The sequence below is a fragment of the Excalfactoria chinensis genome, chromosome 3 (assembly GCF_039878825.1).
Source record: "Excalfactoria chinensis isolate bCotChi1 chromosome 3, bCotChi1.hap2, whole genome shotgun sequence".
In the NCBI taxonomy this organism is placed as follows: Eukaryota; Metazoa; Chordata; class Aves; order Galliformes; family Phasianidae; genus Excalfactoria; species Excalfactoria chinensis.
In genome coordinates this window covers 28,516,904-28,532,342 of record NC_092827.1, presented here as the reverse complement: position 1 = coordinate 28,532,342, position 15,439 = coordinate 28,516,904, and the positions used below count along the sequence as shown (strand labels likewise).

Here is a 15,439-nt window from a genome sequence, read left to right as displayed (position 1 = left end):
TTTCATGCGCGTACTTGTGAAATTGGTTTATTTCAAAGGAGATTTCTTTTAATAATAACCCCTTTTTGTTCTAGCTTGCCTGAGTCTTTTCACTTTTTTTTTCGTTTTTTTTTTCTTTTTTTTTTCTTTATTTTTTTTTCATCATTCAGCCAAAGCTGCTGTAAAAATAATGGCTTGTCCAGAAATGCAATCTGAGAAGGATCCCTTGGCTGTACTCTGCTGTTTGTCTGAATACAAGTGTTCAAGACTTCAAGCTCGTCGGGCAGCACCAAAGAGCTGTGAGATGCTTTTTGGTCTTGTCTCAACATTCCTCCACATTTGTTCTTCCTGGTCGCAGGTTTTCTCTAAGACTGGTTGATCACAGACTTCCCTGCCAAACTTGGTAAGCGAGAACACGCTCCTATCTCTTTTCTCCATAAGGCACATTATCCCCTAAAAGCTACTTGGCCAGGATTCCTGCTTGTTAGTGCTGTGGCGAGCTGAATTCACTTGAAGGACTGCTGAAGGATATGAGAGAAGTTTGTTACCCCACGCAGTCTCAACCAGGCTGTCCTGAGCTCAGCTCTTTGGGGAGTGCCACTACCTGTGCACAGTGCACTCTGTTCATAAAACATCCCCTCCCACTGCTTGTAGCCTGCGGCCTCATAGAGAACACTCCTGATGAGGGATGAGTCTATCCTTTCCTGATGTGTTTCCTTCTTTGAGTTTCCAGGCCAGCAATCTGAACTTTCAGAAAGGTGAAAGGATCTTTCCTTTCCTGATTGCCGTATGCAGTGCTTGTAATTATCTTTCCTCTCCCATCCTGGTATTTTATTGTTACAACCAGTTTGCTCTTTTCCCTGGAGAAACCATCTGTTCCCTGTATTGTCAAAGCTTTGCTGGGTGCAGAAAAGACAAGGGGCTTTCTGATGATGGTGGGAATAAACTAAAAATGTTGAATCAGTGAAGGTCAAATAATATTTAAGCTTTACATGCAGCAGAATTTAGAAGATGCTGCAGTAGACAAGACAACAGGAGTCTTGGAGGCTTAGAATTACCTGAAATAAGTCTTTCTAAATGTAGTTGTTACAGACCATAGATGGGATGACCAAATATTGCAGTTTAGCCTGGTAGTGAGCTGAACACCTCACAGCCGTTTGCATACTCTGCCCCCATAGGGATGCGGGAGAGAACTGGGTAAAGGTAAAACATGTGAGTTGAGATAAAAGACAGTACAATAGGACAGAAAAAAATAAGGCAAAATAATAACAATAAGCAATCACTTCAGTCAACACTTGTTTGATTGCTAATGGACACGTAAAGTAAGGGGAAGCAGGAAGATATGTCAGTCCAATAATAAGATATCTTAGTCTTTTTGAGGCTGTCTGTGAAGCTCACCTGCAGGTGCAGCTCCCCATGATTTCACCAGGAGCAGCAGAAGAGCTGCTGAAGGTGTTCAGTTGAAGTACTTTTCACGTGCTTCAGCTGTCACAAAGATCCAGAGACAACTTGAACCGTCTCACCTTATTTCTTTGGATTAAAATTTTTGTATGGCACTTCTGAGGGCTGAAAGGGGTGTGTGGTTGTTTGCTCAGTGTTACCAACATCCCAAACAGCAACAAAAAAAAGACATAGTTGTAGATGGCTGTCTTTCATTTTCCACAGAATTTTCCCAATTTCCCCACAAAAGCTAGGTTGTGCGGGAACTAAGCACCTGATCTCTCTATAATTAACCAAATTAACCCAGTGCCTGTGAGCAGCTCTCGTTCCCAGTGGGGTGTGAAGAGGAGGTTGGGGTTCCTGCAAGACCTTTAAATGTACTCTTTCATTAATTGAATTATCTGTGTTCATGTAGTATCAAAATGGTTCCACAACGTTTCATCTCAACATGAGCATGCACTTACTCTGGATGACTAATGCCACAGGACCTGAAGTTTATATTGGAAAGGCTGACACATGCACATGCAGTCCTATCTATTGTAACACTATGCAAAAGGGAATTATATGATTAAACACTTTAATGATCTCTATTGCCCAGCAGGGAGCTACAAGACCCAAAGGAGCCAGGCCAACTGTGTTATCAGTTTATTCAGTGATCTCTTAGGAGCAGTAGAGCACATTTTGCTAAATATAATCTGTTGTGCTAATATGTGGTACGTGTGGAGCAACTGCCTGGGGCCACTGTGTCATGGTGCTGGAGTGCAGTGTGCTGGGAGGTGGGTACACCTCCTCCCTTTGGCGGAGGTTTTCAGAAACAGATGCCTAAAGTTAGACTCTTAAACTTATATTCAGGCTTTTACATAAATAGCTTGAGTTTTTAGAAGAGCAGTACCAAGAATCTCTTCTATTAAAATAATAGAAATAATAGAAACAAGCTTGTAGTAATTGCACTGATGGATGTTGTTATTTTGAGAACTAGTACTCAAACTAAGTTACCATATTTCAGGGAAAAAAAGAAAGGAATGGCAACTTTTGGTTACCCCAGCAGTTTCTAAAAGAAAGTCACAAGACTCAGGAATAGTGCAAGAGGGACATCAACTATATGACCAGGCAGTAAAAGCAGCTTTTGATCTATTTTACAGTTGGACAGGAACTTCTTTCACAACCCTTACTTTTCTGTACCAGTCTGAGATCCAAAAGCAGAAGGGCTGGGACTAGAAAACACTTTCATCCAAGCAGCTCTTGATCAACATCACATCCAATCTGCTCAGGCACTGCTGATTTCCTTAACTTGGTCTTTATTAGCCATTGGAGGAGTTTAGGTCCTCAATGTGGATATCTTAACCTGGAACTGAATGCTACCTGAAGTGACCATGCAGGACAGAGCAATGGATACAGCCAACAGACTTGAGAAGCAAAGCTGTGATGGTGAGACACACGCTATGGAGCACAACCTCTTGTCTACCTTCTTGGTTTCTGTTGAGGTTAGAGAGGGTGTTCTGCTTATGTTTATTTTTATGTTCTGTTTATTAGAAGTTGATGTCCTAAGAACCACTCGTAGCACAAAAAGTAAAAGGGATTTCATCTTGTAACTTGTAACCAGGGAGGACTGGAACAATGGAGTAAAGTTGAGTAGCATTTCAGAATGTGATTTGTGCCTGAGAAACTGTTTGCTTAAAAATACTGTCCATTTTGTTGTAGTTGTTGTTGTTTTTCATAGCCGTTAAAACAGAAGACCCTGCATCTAGCAGCAAGCATGTTTCTGCAGACCAAGAATACACCATAACAGAAATCAGGCACGTTCAATAAATGGGAGTGACTAACAGAGTAATGAGGCCAGATGGAACGCGTCCAGGAGAGTGGAGGAAAGGGCATATGAGAGGAGACATTTTAACAGCTTCCTGTGAAGTCTCTCTGCAAACAGTAGAGGTGTTGATACATGTGAGAGATGCTGAACACCAACAGGTGAAACAGGCTGCCAGCAAAGGGTGAGTAGCAGCTTTCAAGTATCCTTTAATAGCAGAAACCAAACCCAATTGTTTTCTGTTTACACAACAGAGTGCTCCTGATACTGAAGCACAGGGCAACATCTATTTATAATCCAAATAAATCTTATGTTCTGGTATTTGGAACTGTCAGCATTCAACATATTGGGTAGCAGCAGCCACAAAGCTGCATTAAAAAATAGCAATTTAAATCTGCATTGCTTTCCTCAGTGCGTTTTCCCCTTTAGTTTCTATACAATTATGTCTTGTGCAGGAGAAACACATTTCTTTTTAAACGTTAGCTCACGTGGAGTTCATAGATATCTGCTATTCCTAAGCAGTGTTTTTAAAGTCTGTGACCTGAGCTCTTGCTTCACTCTTCTTTTATTCCACAAAACCTCAGAATTTCCATGCTCATCAACGGGAGTTTCCTGTGGCAGGTGACAGATACAGAAGATCCATAGGCCTTATGGATGAACCTATAACCTGGACTATCCAGGTGCCTGGGGTGCTCCCTGGCCACGTCCTGGCCCCCTGTTTTGCCCCTTGTGAATATTCTTTTACTCTTTTGGAGAGCAAAGAGCTGTGGTGAGTATGCAAACCTGCATGTCTGGGTGCTGATGGACTGGAGCTGGGATGGGAAGGAGGAGAGGCAATGACCATGGAGTGCAACTGCCCTTAAGTTCTGTAAAAAGCCAAAAATCTACATGCAGACGTGCTGGAACAGCAGAAGATTTTTGAGCAAGACTGATGGAGTCTATAGCTTTGGCAGCCACGTGCAGGAAGGAAACTCCCAGTCCACTTCTTTACTCTCAGCCTGAGTTTGCAGAGATGCCAATTACACAAACATTTTTTTTCATATTAAACCAAGACTATTTTGGGGGGTTCATCAGAAAATACAGGTTTCTCCAGTGTTGGGTTGATTTTTTTTTTTCCCCCTCTAAATCATTTTTCTTTTCAATTATCAGGTTTATAGTCTGTTGTTGACTTATCTCTGATCGCTGTACTCATTGTCCAACTGTAGACCATATACAATTTACTTAAAGCAGAGGATCATTTAGTAGGAATCCCTTATCCCTGTGACTGTGACTGGAACGCAGTATGATGTAGTGTGACACTTGACATATACATTAAGGAAAATTGCACTGGTTTCACTGGGAAGTGCCTCTTAGACAGGAAGATCAGGATCCTGTTGTGAACCAATGAATCAGCTCCTTCAAAATGAAGCATCTTAATTTAAGGATGTTTTAATATGAAATGCATTTCAATATATATGGAAGGGATTATACAATTATTGCATTTATTTTTTTTTAAATGATTTTAGTAATTGAGTTTTGATACTTAAAGAATTGCCCGCCTAAAGATTAGCTGGCTTTCATAATACTCCCAGATCACATCAAGAAGCCCCATTCCCTTCTATTTATACCTCTGCATTTGAATGATTTATTTGCTTTTCCAGTTCTGCTTATTTGGAGCCACGTTCTTTCCTTCAGAGCATCACATGATGGGAAAAAAATCAGTTGCAGAAATCAAAGAGATAAACAGTCGCTGAGGAAAACACACCTGGAGAGGCAGAGAACAATTCCATAGCTGTGGCACTCCCCAGGGGCACTGCTTCAGTAAATGAGTGGATTTCAGGCAGACCAAGTTTTCTCCCAACACTGTTTGTGTAAGAAGCCATTCCTCATTACGAGAGGTCAGATGAGGGCTGCTCTCTGAATACCACTCTGAAGTGAAATTATCCCAATAAATAAACACCAGGCTGAGTTCCTCTCGTGCCACTGACTGGAAATCTCTCAGGGAAGGCCGGGCCTGTAGGAAGCTGGCTGCCATGTTTTGCCTTCAGCATCTGATGGATGCAGATATAATACTGTGCAATATTAACGTGATGGCTGGTTTAAGAAGGAATAAACAATACACTGGAAAGGTCCACCTTTGTATTGTAAGGGAAGAATGAGCCTCCTCAGTGACTGTACTACAGCGATGTCTGATTTCAATACGCTGTAGTGATGTATGCAGTGAGAGAGGCAGAGTTGCAGGTGGGACAGATGCAGAGAGGTTCCAGAGGGCACTGGTAGCAGCTTAGCCTGCAAGGCAGCACTGAATGCTGTGTCTGTGCAGTCTGATATTCAAGGAGCTTACACCTTTCTGGATTCCCCCCTGTGCAATGCTTACATGGCTGTATGCATACATATGAATAAAGCTTCTATCACATTCATGCATAAGAGCAGCTGCAACTGTCAGGAAGCCACAGAGGCCAAATCTAGTGTGATATCCACATGGAGAACGATATTCAAGGTCCTGAAATGTGGGACGTCCTGTTTTCTTTTGCCCTGGCAACACATCCTGAGGAAACAAGGAGAGGTGCCAGAAGCACAGAGTAGCCCGGTTCAGTCTAGACCCCAAACCAGTCCAAATTTTCTAAGGAATTCCTGGATTCCTGCAAAATTGCTATTGCATAACCAAAAAAAGAGACGGGAAACATTATTAAAAGTATAAACACACGTTCAAGTCTCGATTTTTACATTGAGATTTGTCCCAAAGTTTCATTTTCTTCAGTTTAAATAGCAAACAAAATGACAGGGCTGGAGTGCATGGTCTTAATGTGTTTAACACTTGTCTAAGAAGCAAGCAGGCAGGAGAGTGTTAGTAAATGTTTATGCATTTCAGACATGCCTTCTGCATCACATATTATGCACTCAGCCTATGAATGTACATAGCAACAGAGCTGATTAAAAACAACCCGTTTTGCCTTTTAATTGCTGTGATATATGGCCACACGAACCCAAAATGCAGTTGGTTGGTATGTTTTGCACGTGAACGATCTTAGTGGGAACACGGTCAGTACGGCTGGAAAAAATCATGGAAGGATGAAATCCTGCTGCCCTTGGAGTCAATGAGTTCCGTTCTCTTGCCATCTTTGAGCCTTATTTTGCTCCAAAAAGTGAAGCAAATCTGCTCAACTTGAGGAAAAGGGGGACAGTGCCCTCGTCACACCTACATCACTCATCCATATGGTGTCAGTGTCAGTGAGGTCTGCTGATTCCAGCGCCTTCGCTCATGTGAATCCAGATATCAAACCAACAGCAAAAATTTAGGCATTTTAAAACAATCTCTCCAAGTGACTCAATCTTTTAATAGAATAATACATGCCATCTTCCATTCTCATCATTTGAGTTAGTTGATTTCAACAATTAGATGTAAAATCTCGGTCATCCCATGGCGGAGAAACCCACAGCATGTTGTGAAAAATGGCCTTGGTGCACAAGTGATCAAAGCACCTCTCCGGTGTTATTTCATCTCCTGTGGAAGGCCGTTTCATAGCAAACCATGGGGTGCGATCTCCTGGAAGTGCTGTTTTCATGACACTGATGTTCTTGGTGTGTTTGCTCAGGAAATTAGATGAAAATTAGAACCTCGACATTAATTTCTTAGAAAACCCATCTTTGTACGTATCAGCTCTGGATAGGAAGAAATGAAATTCCTCGAGACAAAACGCCAAAGGAGAAAATCCAAGCAGACAGCTGGGCAAAGGGTGAACAGGTCAAGAGTATCTGAGGGTTTATCAGCAGAGATGTTGCTTTTGGGAAGCACGTGTTATCAACACCAGACAGCCGAAGCCATGGTATGTCCCTGAGAGCAGCTGACTCACTTCCAAAGTGGCTGGAAATGTCAGTGCACGTCTTCTGGTTATCACCTCCTTTTCAGCATTCGGACTCTGTTGCTGATTCCTGGACTATTGCAGGGATGAAGGCAGCCGGATTCAGCTCGGGAGGGACACGTCCTCCTGTCGACACGTCCTTGATCTCCCAATCCTGAGGAAAGCGCCCAGGAGCCGTCCTCCCACTCGCTATCAGCCCCCGCTATCGGCCACTTCCACCCAGATGGGCCCCGTCCCGATCCTTCGGAAGCTCACGTCCGTGCAGAAAGCTGACCTGGGGCCAACACACCATGAAATCTCCCAGACCTCTTCCAAGCAGGCTGAGGGGAAGTGTCGGCCTGCTCCTCAATTTTGCATTGACATTTCCTTTTTTCCCCTTTGTCTTCTTTTTCCCGCGGCCTTCGTTAATCCTTTTTTTTTAATTTCTTTTTTTTTTTTTTTAATTTTTTTTTTCCCCTTCTTTCTTATTTCTCTCTCTACATTTATTTTGTACTTCTCAGCCCGCCCCTTCCCGACCCTCTGCCACCCCACACCTGCGCTCACAGCCGGGCCGCTCCACACCGCCGCCACCGCCAGGGGTCGCCGCCGCCCCGCGGATGGAGCCGCGCGGCATGGGAGGCCGGGGGCGAGGCGGGCTGCGTGCCCCGGCTTCTAGCCGCAGCCTCCCCCTGTGTCCCTGGACCCCGTGGTTTTAGCTGCGGGAGTGCCCGAGGAGCCTCTTTCGCAGGGGTGGGAGCGAGGCCCCCTCGGTTGTTCACAGCTCTGCCCGGCTCCGTGCCTGGGTAGACGCCCGGGAACGGGGAAGCCCCGCGGAGCCCCTCGGCACTGCGGGCTCCCGGCTCGGGAGGAGCGACTGGTGCAGAAGGTTTTCGCTGTCGGGCAGTACGAGGGGTTCGCCCCCAGGGCCCCAAACGTACGTGGGAGGAGGTGGGCTAACGCGCGCACGGTATGTGTACGTAGGATGCTTAGGCTGGCGGGCGAACGCGACTGGTTGCGTGAAGATGGCTATTAATGGCTTATTTGATGGCTGCGCGCCGTGCCGCCTCGAGGTTCCCCGCGGGGACACCCCACGCGCTCGGGGACTCACATTTTCCGCCGCTCGCTCCGTCTCCCCCCCGGGCGCCGCGGCGGGGCAGGCGGGAGGGGGCGGCGGGGCGGCCCCTGCCCCCGGGCGCGCTGCCGCCCGCCTCATGCCGCAGGAATGCGCGGAGGTATGCGCCAGTTTCCAGAAGCGGATCCCCTTCCCTGCTGGAGCGGAGCGGCGCATATATCATCCGGTGGCAGCAGTCCACCTTCCCTGCAGTTTCGTAACCGCTTACGAGGGTAAATTGAGAGTTGGGAACAGCCCTCTATTAAGTAGCAGATTGAAGAGAGACTCTTCCCACTTGGAGAAGGCGAGTCTTCCCCGACGGACCCCTCGCGTCGGGAGCTACGGTCATCGAGGCGTCTCCCCCGCTCCCGGCTGCTGCCTCCGCTCCTCCTTCGCCGCCGCTGCTACGCGCCGCTCCCTCCACCAGGTGCCCCCGGAGCTTCATCCTTTCTCCTACTCCCTCTCTCCGGTTCCGACGGCCGCTGCTACGGGCGCCGCCACCGGCACGGAGCCCCCACAGGCCCCCCGGAGGTCGGTGCTGCCGGCAGCGGGGCTCTGCTCTCCTCCCGCGTCCCGCACGGCTCTCTGAGCCCGGCGGCAGCCGGGGCTGGGAGCGTGTGCCGGGGCTGCCCGGCGCCGGGAGCCCCGTCCCCTCTGGGGATGCCCGGGCAGTGGCTGCCGGGGATCGCTCTCTGCCTCTCCCGTGCTGTTTGCAGCTCCACGGCATTCTTTCTCCTCCCAGTTTTTATGCCTTTTGACCCATCTACTGGGTTCTCCTGTTTGTTTTCTTTGTTTCTTGGAGGGTGCGTGTATATACATATGTATATATATATATACAGCTTGAAAATAGTAAATTTCATTCGCTGCACCGTTTGGAAATGCTATGGCTAACCTTTGCGGGTTTGAATTAGCGTGAGATCAGACTGCTACTGGTGCAAACCCGGTGTTTTCTTAGAGTGGTTTCAAGATAAAAGCTGTGATCGTGCTGCGAAGGTGGCTTTTGGTCGAGCTGAGCCCGCACAGGGAGCTCTCCCTGCAGCCTGCAGGCTTGCTTTCACACGTCCAGGTTTGAGAGAAGGAAACGGAGTGTTTCGAGGCGGGCAATGGGTGTTTGGCTGAGAAGTTTTATTGCACAAAAGAAAAATGTAGACCGGGAGCAGTAGACTTGCAGCAGTAGTGCGCTCCGAGATGCCGCTGCGAGATGACTGACTTCTGTTGCTCTTCTCAAGGATCAAAAGATGGCACTCCAAGCCCACGCAAGATTCCCAGGACTAAAGTCCTTTTAAACGCTGGGCTTAGGCGATCCTTAACTCTCTGCACAAGGTGTTAGCTGCACGAGAGCACAGCCGCTTCCCATGCAGAGCCGTGGCAGGATCGCGGAGCTTAGGGCTGTTTAATGCCAGCCTTGGTGCTCGTGTTAGTGTGCGGGACTCGACGCGGTCAGTTTTGCTCTTCTGCTTACGCACTGGAGGTGTCGCTGGACTGAAATGATCGCTCGGTTTTGCTTTGAGCTCGCTCTAATGCTATGTGCAGTTGGCTGAGGCAGTGCACCCAGCTGCCCTGCAGACGGCCGGCAGAAGCCTTTCAGGCTCGGTGTCAATAACCGGGAAAGGCATGCCTGGATCTCGGTAGCGTTTCCTGGATCTGCCCTCTGAATGTGCGTTGCTGGCTAGTTCCCTAGATTGCAGAAGAATATTTTCCCCTTTGGCTGTTTCTGTGGGCTAACGAGTTATGTATTTTTCTTTTGTTTTGCTCTTAGCACCTTCCCGATAAAATCTGTTGCCTAATTGCTTGTGGAGTTCTCTTTCCTCCAGCCTAATTATGATGGATGATATGTGATGCGTTTATGGCTTTGTTCAACCAAATTACCCCTCCCTATTTCCTGAGCTAAAAAAACACTTATATGCACATGCTAGGAGGGGCATGCAGACTAGCCCTTACTTAGAAGAAAATTCATTCAGTTTTGCTGGAGGAAGTGGGAGCCGTTTGACATGACTTTGAGCAGAGAAAGAGTTATTTGAACTCTCAGGTAGAGGTTATTAGGTTATTTTAACTCAGGCAGAGCTGCTTGCATCTAAGAGCCGCTAACCTGTCCCAGTCCCACCTATTTTGCTAGACAACTTGCAGGGATCGCAGGACTCTTTGGCCTGTCTGCTCTTTATGGTGTATTTTAAATCTGTTTTCTCTTAGAGTGGGTAAATGAATTATCAGATGTTGAAACATCGTGGCTAGACAGACGTGTCAGGTTTCAGCTGTGTTACATACACTTCTGTATAATCTATTTCAGACCTTCGAGAAATGAAGAATAGCACATTTGTAGGCAGAACACCTCGAAAAAAAGTTTTATTACGGTTTCCAAACTGCCTCGAGACCACTAAAACCCAGCTAACTAAGTGCTTCAGCAGCTATGAAAAAGGAGCCGAATAAAATCCCCAGCTGAAAGAGACATTTGGTTGATTGAAGGCAGCAGTGACCTCTGAATTAGCTATCATCGCACTCGCGATGAAGTCATGGAGCTCCCTCCTGGCTCCTGCCGTGCGGAGGCGCACAGCTTCACTGCGCTGCCCCCATCGCGTTAACCCTGGCGAGGTTAGAGCTGTGTGTGCTACCGTGATCAGAAAGGGTTTGGTGACAAAAGGCACATTATTGCGAGGCTGGACTTGAGTTAGTCATGCAGATCTGTTACAGTTTTGGACCGCTTTCAAGTCTAGAGGTTTTAACCTGGTCCCGTGGGTGGGTGCCGGGGATAAGGGAACAAAGTGAAATCCCCGTTCGTCTTTCTTATGTCTCATGAATACACCCACGCAACCCTCTAATCCATGCATATGATTTCCTTTCTTCCTCTTTTTGCCCCTACTGCTGCAGATTCATTCATGTTGTTGTGAGTCGAAAGGGCAGACATGAGGACAGCGCTGTGCTCGGCGGTGGCTGCGCTGTGTGCCGCCACCCTCCTCTCCTCCATCGAGGCTGAAGGTAACCATCCCCCCCCTGCCCCTTTGCGCGGGTGCCCCATGAGACAACCCACCAGCCCCAAGCTGCCACCTCCCCTCTCTCTTTTTGAATGTCACTCCTTCACCTTCTCTCTTTCTCTCCTTCAGAGGAACGCCTCTCCTTCCTTGCCCAGCTCCTTCTGTGCTCTGTTTCTCCCGGCTGGTCAGTCAGAATGTAGCTCTCTCTCTCTGTCTCTCTGGTGTGCTGTCCACACCACTCTGCAGCAGAGATGCAGGCCGGCGGCCGCCCCAGGGGAACGCAGTGTCCCGAGGAGCCCCGGGCACTGCTGGGGCCCACACCACTGTCCTGTGCCTGCCGGAGCCGCTGGGCTGTGCAGTCGTGGTTAGTCACGTTGAGCAAGGAAAGGAGAAATCCACCACCCGACCACCTGCAGCTCTGAAATAAAATGCTCCAACAGAGTCTGGCTCTCCGCGCCTGTTGTGTTTTGTTTGGGCTGGCCCCTTCGCCTTCACCCCACTGGTCTTCTGGCCCCCCATGCTCGGTGGGGCGACCCCTGACTGAGTCCTTGGGGCGGCCCTACCCTTCCCCAGGTTCTTTGGCCTTCGCGATGGTCCTGTTGAGGGGGACAGCTCTGGGCAGATGTCATTGTATCACGCATCCCATATGCAGCCAAAGGGTGGCCGGGCCTGAGCCAGACCCTGCTGTGGCTGCTGGGCTCTGAGACTCTGTTGCACCACTGTCCCCAGAGCGGCTTTCTCTTTTCCTCCTCGTCCTCCTTCTTCTCCTCATGGGCCCCTGGTCTTGCTGGAGGTTCCTGTCAGTCCTTGGCAGCTCCCTGCCTACAGCTGCGGGGATATACAGTGCTTGCTGTGATGTCTCTGCCACCCTTGGATGTAAGTGTAGGGTAACCTCCTCTGTGTGAGCCAGGCAGTAGTAACAGCATTTCTGTTAGCAGTGTCTGCCAAGAGAAATACAAAGATGCAAGGTCCTGCTGGATGCTGAAGTGACTTGGTCTGACCTCTGGGACTCAGCTCCATCAATAGAGTGTGCCCTGTATTTGAACTGGGAAAAACAGAAGCCAGTGTCTGGTAATTCAGTTTTTCCCCTCCTCCTATTTCCATACTGAGCTGAAAAAAATTCTCTGATCATGGCCTATCACAATTTTCTGTTTCTGGACCTAGTTGCCCTGGGTGATGGCTACTAAAAGTACAGTGTGTGAGAGAGGCCTCTGAGATGTCTCTTCCCACAGCTGTGCTGCTGTCATGAGACACAGAGGCATAAAAGAGACAATTTTCTGGGAGGTATGGCATTTCTATTGTCAGTAATACATCTGGTCGCCCTAGGAGGGGATCAGCTCACTGCCTCCCTCTCATGCTACGTTGTTGTTGGCTGAACAACCAGAAAGGTCATTTAAAGTCTTTTCAGAACTGCGTTTCAAATGCGGGACCACTGTGCCAGAGAAAGCAGAAGTAATGTACAGTTTTGATGGAAGAAGGGAGTGGATGTATTTGTGCATGCTTCCCACTTCTAGGAATGAGCTCGTTCAGTGCTTGAGTGATGTTGCTGTTGTGCTGCACCACTGGTTATGTTTAAGGAGTGAGCTATTTCAAAATGGGTGAAGGCATTTCATTTAGCTGTGGTGTGGACTGAAACAGCCACAGTTTGAGGAGTGCTAATGAAAGCTAGATATATGTGTTGGAGAAGCATACAACTGTTTTGTAAGGATGAAGCTAGCTATATTATCAGTCAAGCTGGCTGTTTAGATCTCAGTGTGTGCGCCACTGTTAAGCAGAGGAATGGACAAAGCCTAATCTTGTCAGTTGTTGGGGACTCCTGGTAGATTTATGCTGCTCTGCATTTGGAAGTTTGTATTAAATAAAGTGCATGGCTTTGGGGCAACTTCTCATAGCTGCAAGGTTTTGAAGCAAGAGCAGGAAAGTGTCCTTATGTAGGAAGTACAGTGAGAAACAGTGAAGCTGAAAATAGAAATTCAAAATCAGGAGTACCTTAGGACTTGCTCTGGTGAGAGCTGCTGTTGTAAAGCCTTTTTTTTCACTGTGGTTTTTGACTGGGCGATAGGGGCCATTCTTCTGCACTCTTCTAACATTGTGCTTCTATTTTGCATCATTTTCTACGTTGCATATTGGATCTCAGTCACTTTAGTTCTGATCTCATTCCAACTTAACTCCTGTCTGCTGAACTGATTTTCTCCTACAGATATTTGTCTCTTCAGTCTGTTCCTTCAACTTCCAAACCACGCTGTGCCAAAACCCTCTTCTTGCCAGTCCTGTCTCAGGCTGCTAGTGCTAAGTACAGTTCCGTGACTGTACTTTACTGCATTTTGTTTTGTTTTGTTTTTAGATTTCTTCTTTTATTCCCTTGGCTCCTGCTACCTTGGTAACAAGAGATGCACTCTGAGTTTTCTTTCTGTGCGCAGGCACTTGGTAGAATGAAAAAGTGTGAGAGGGTTAAGGGAGAAGAGCACTCAATGTGGTCAAGGTTGTTGATCTGTGATGGGAAGCTGGTGTGAAAGCAAAGGGAAGGAATCACAACATGCTCCTTTTCTTCTGCCTTCCTCCAGCTTCCATTTTTCAGTCTGTCCTGGCAGTAGATCTGATATTTTGTTTCTGAAACTGCTGTTCCACTTCCTAAATGCTCCAGGATGAAGCTGGTTCTTCATCACGGCTGCTCTGTGAGCTCTTCTCAAGAGCAGTGCTCTGTTGCTGTTGGCAAAGCAGAGAGGTGCAGTAATGGTGTTAGAGCTTTGATATGGAAAAGCAAGGGTTTCTCTTTGGATACTTACTGTGACAGTAGAATGGGTAAAACCAACACATAGTCATGCATTCATAGCATTTCATTGTGGAAGTTACTTGTTTACCTTGGACAAGTCAGCGGATATGTTTTCAAGCTCTGTGTTTTTACTTTTACAGTGAAATTCTACCTGTTCTAATTTGCAGTCCTTCTGGTCTCTGTCTATGACCTTAAGCATCTTGTGTACGATGCCTTATTTTATGCATTCTTTGTTTCTTGCCAATTCAGTCCAGCACTGCCCAACTGCGGTGTATTTGGTGTATGTCCTTGCGTCAAGAATTCTTTCTGACACAGTGTATTTTCCATCTGTGATTGCATACAGCTGGAGGGAAATCTGCGTCCTTCTATTAAAAGATTATGTTTTCGTTGTTATAGTCATAATTGAACCAAGTTGATTCCTTATAAATAACCCATTTGTTATAATCAGAAGGTAGTGCTATTATGGTGTCCTGGCTTCTGTAGTGTGTGACATTTGCTAATGTAGAGGGATTTTCAAAGGCACAGAAGAGGAATGAGGAAATAATTGGTTCTACATAACCATTGAGCATGTGATGGTTCTGACTTTCCAGTATTTTGGGAATGGTTCAGACCTGAAAGGTCTGTTTTCTAGAGAACAGGGAAGGAGGGCATCACTGAGCCCAGGATTGCTGAAATTCCTAAGGTTAACCACCTACTCAGGTTTGGAATTGGTTGGTGGGACTGTTAGTGCATTCCCTTTTGACCTGTGATTTCTATCCTTTGAGAAATTAGCTGTTGATTTTCAAATCCCTGAAGAGAGAACCATTTAGTCTTAAGTGTGAAGGTGTGTTTTGTATATGGATGACACTGACTACAAATTCTTGGGTTTTTTTCTCACTTTTAATTAGAATTAGAAGCAAAGCGTACATGTGAGTTTATGTATATACACCCACGTGCACACATCCATGTGAACACACATGCCAAAATTTGGGAAATATTCATGCATGTAGTGTGTACATATATACGCAGTTACTTGTTACGTTACATTTAAATGTGTATAATTACATGTACAAAAAAAAAGGATACACATTTAAAATGATTTTCTTTCCAAATGCACTTACGTGAGCTGCATATCTTGCATTTTGGATAAATTTCACATAGAGTGTGAAATTAAAAACAAAAAATGCAGACCTACGGGTGACAAAGTATATGTACTGTTGGCAGTGAAGATCTTGCAAGACTGAGAAGCTGTTCTCTTCTACACTGATAAGCTATAACTCATTCCTTCTCCTATTTCATATTAACAAGATGAACTTCAAAGGACCTTGACTGGGGTTGTGATCTAGTTAGCTGTGTCATATTCATGCCAAATATGAAGAAAACATTACATGAGGAGTTTGGGCTTCTTCCAGCCTCAGCAGAGCTTATCTCAATGAGACCACAAGTGGCTTTATTCTTCCACTACCATGGCCTGTATGCTATTTTAACAGGAACTAATATGTTATTTTTCATGCTAATTTGCAAAAATCTTTTTCAGTGTTGGAATTACAGTTTTTGTGTCAC

At 46.5% G+C, this 15,439-nt stretch overlaps 1 protein-coding gene across 7 annotated transcripts in view; it reads left to right on the top strand.

The window, feature by feature from the left end:
- Window positions 1-7,571: 7,571 nt before the first annotated feature.
- COL12A1 (collagen type XII alpha 1 chain) overlaps window positions 7,572-15,439 on the top strand; it is a 96,150-nt gene continuing 88,282 nt past the window's right edge. For 4 of the 7 annotated variants that reach the window (XR_011903020.1, XM_072331156.1, XM_072331150.1 and 1 more), the window contains exons 1-2: window positions 8,031-8,582; window positions 11,021-11,128. Coding sequence is in view for 6 of the 7 variants with exons in the window: in XM_072331156.1 (XP_072187257.1) it covers window positions 11,056-11,128 (73 nt within the window). In the remaining variant the exon portion in view is untranslated. The other 3 variants (XM_072331153.1, XM_072331152.1, XM_072331151.1) reach the window with 3 other exon arrangements.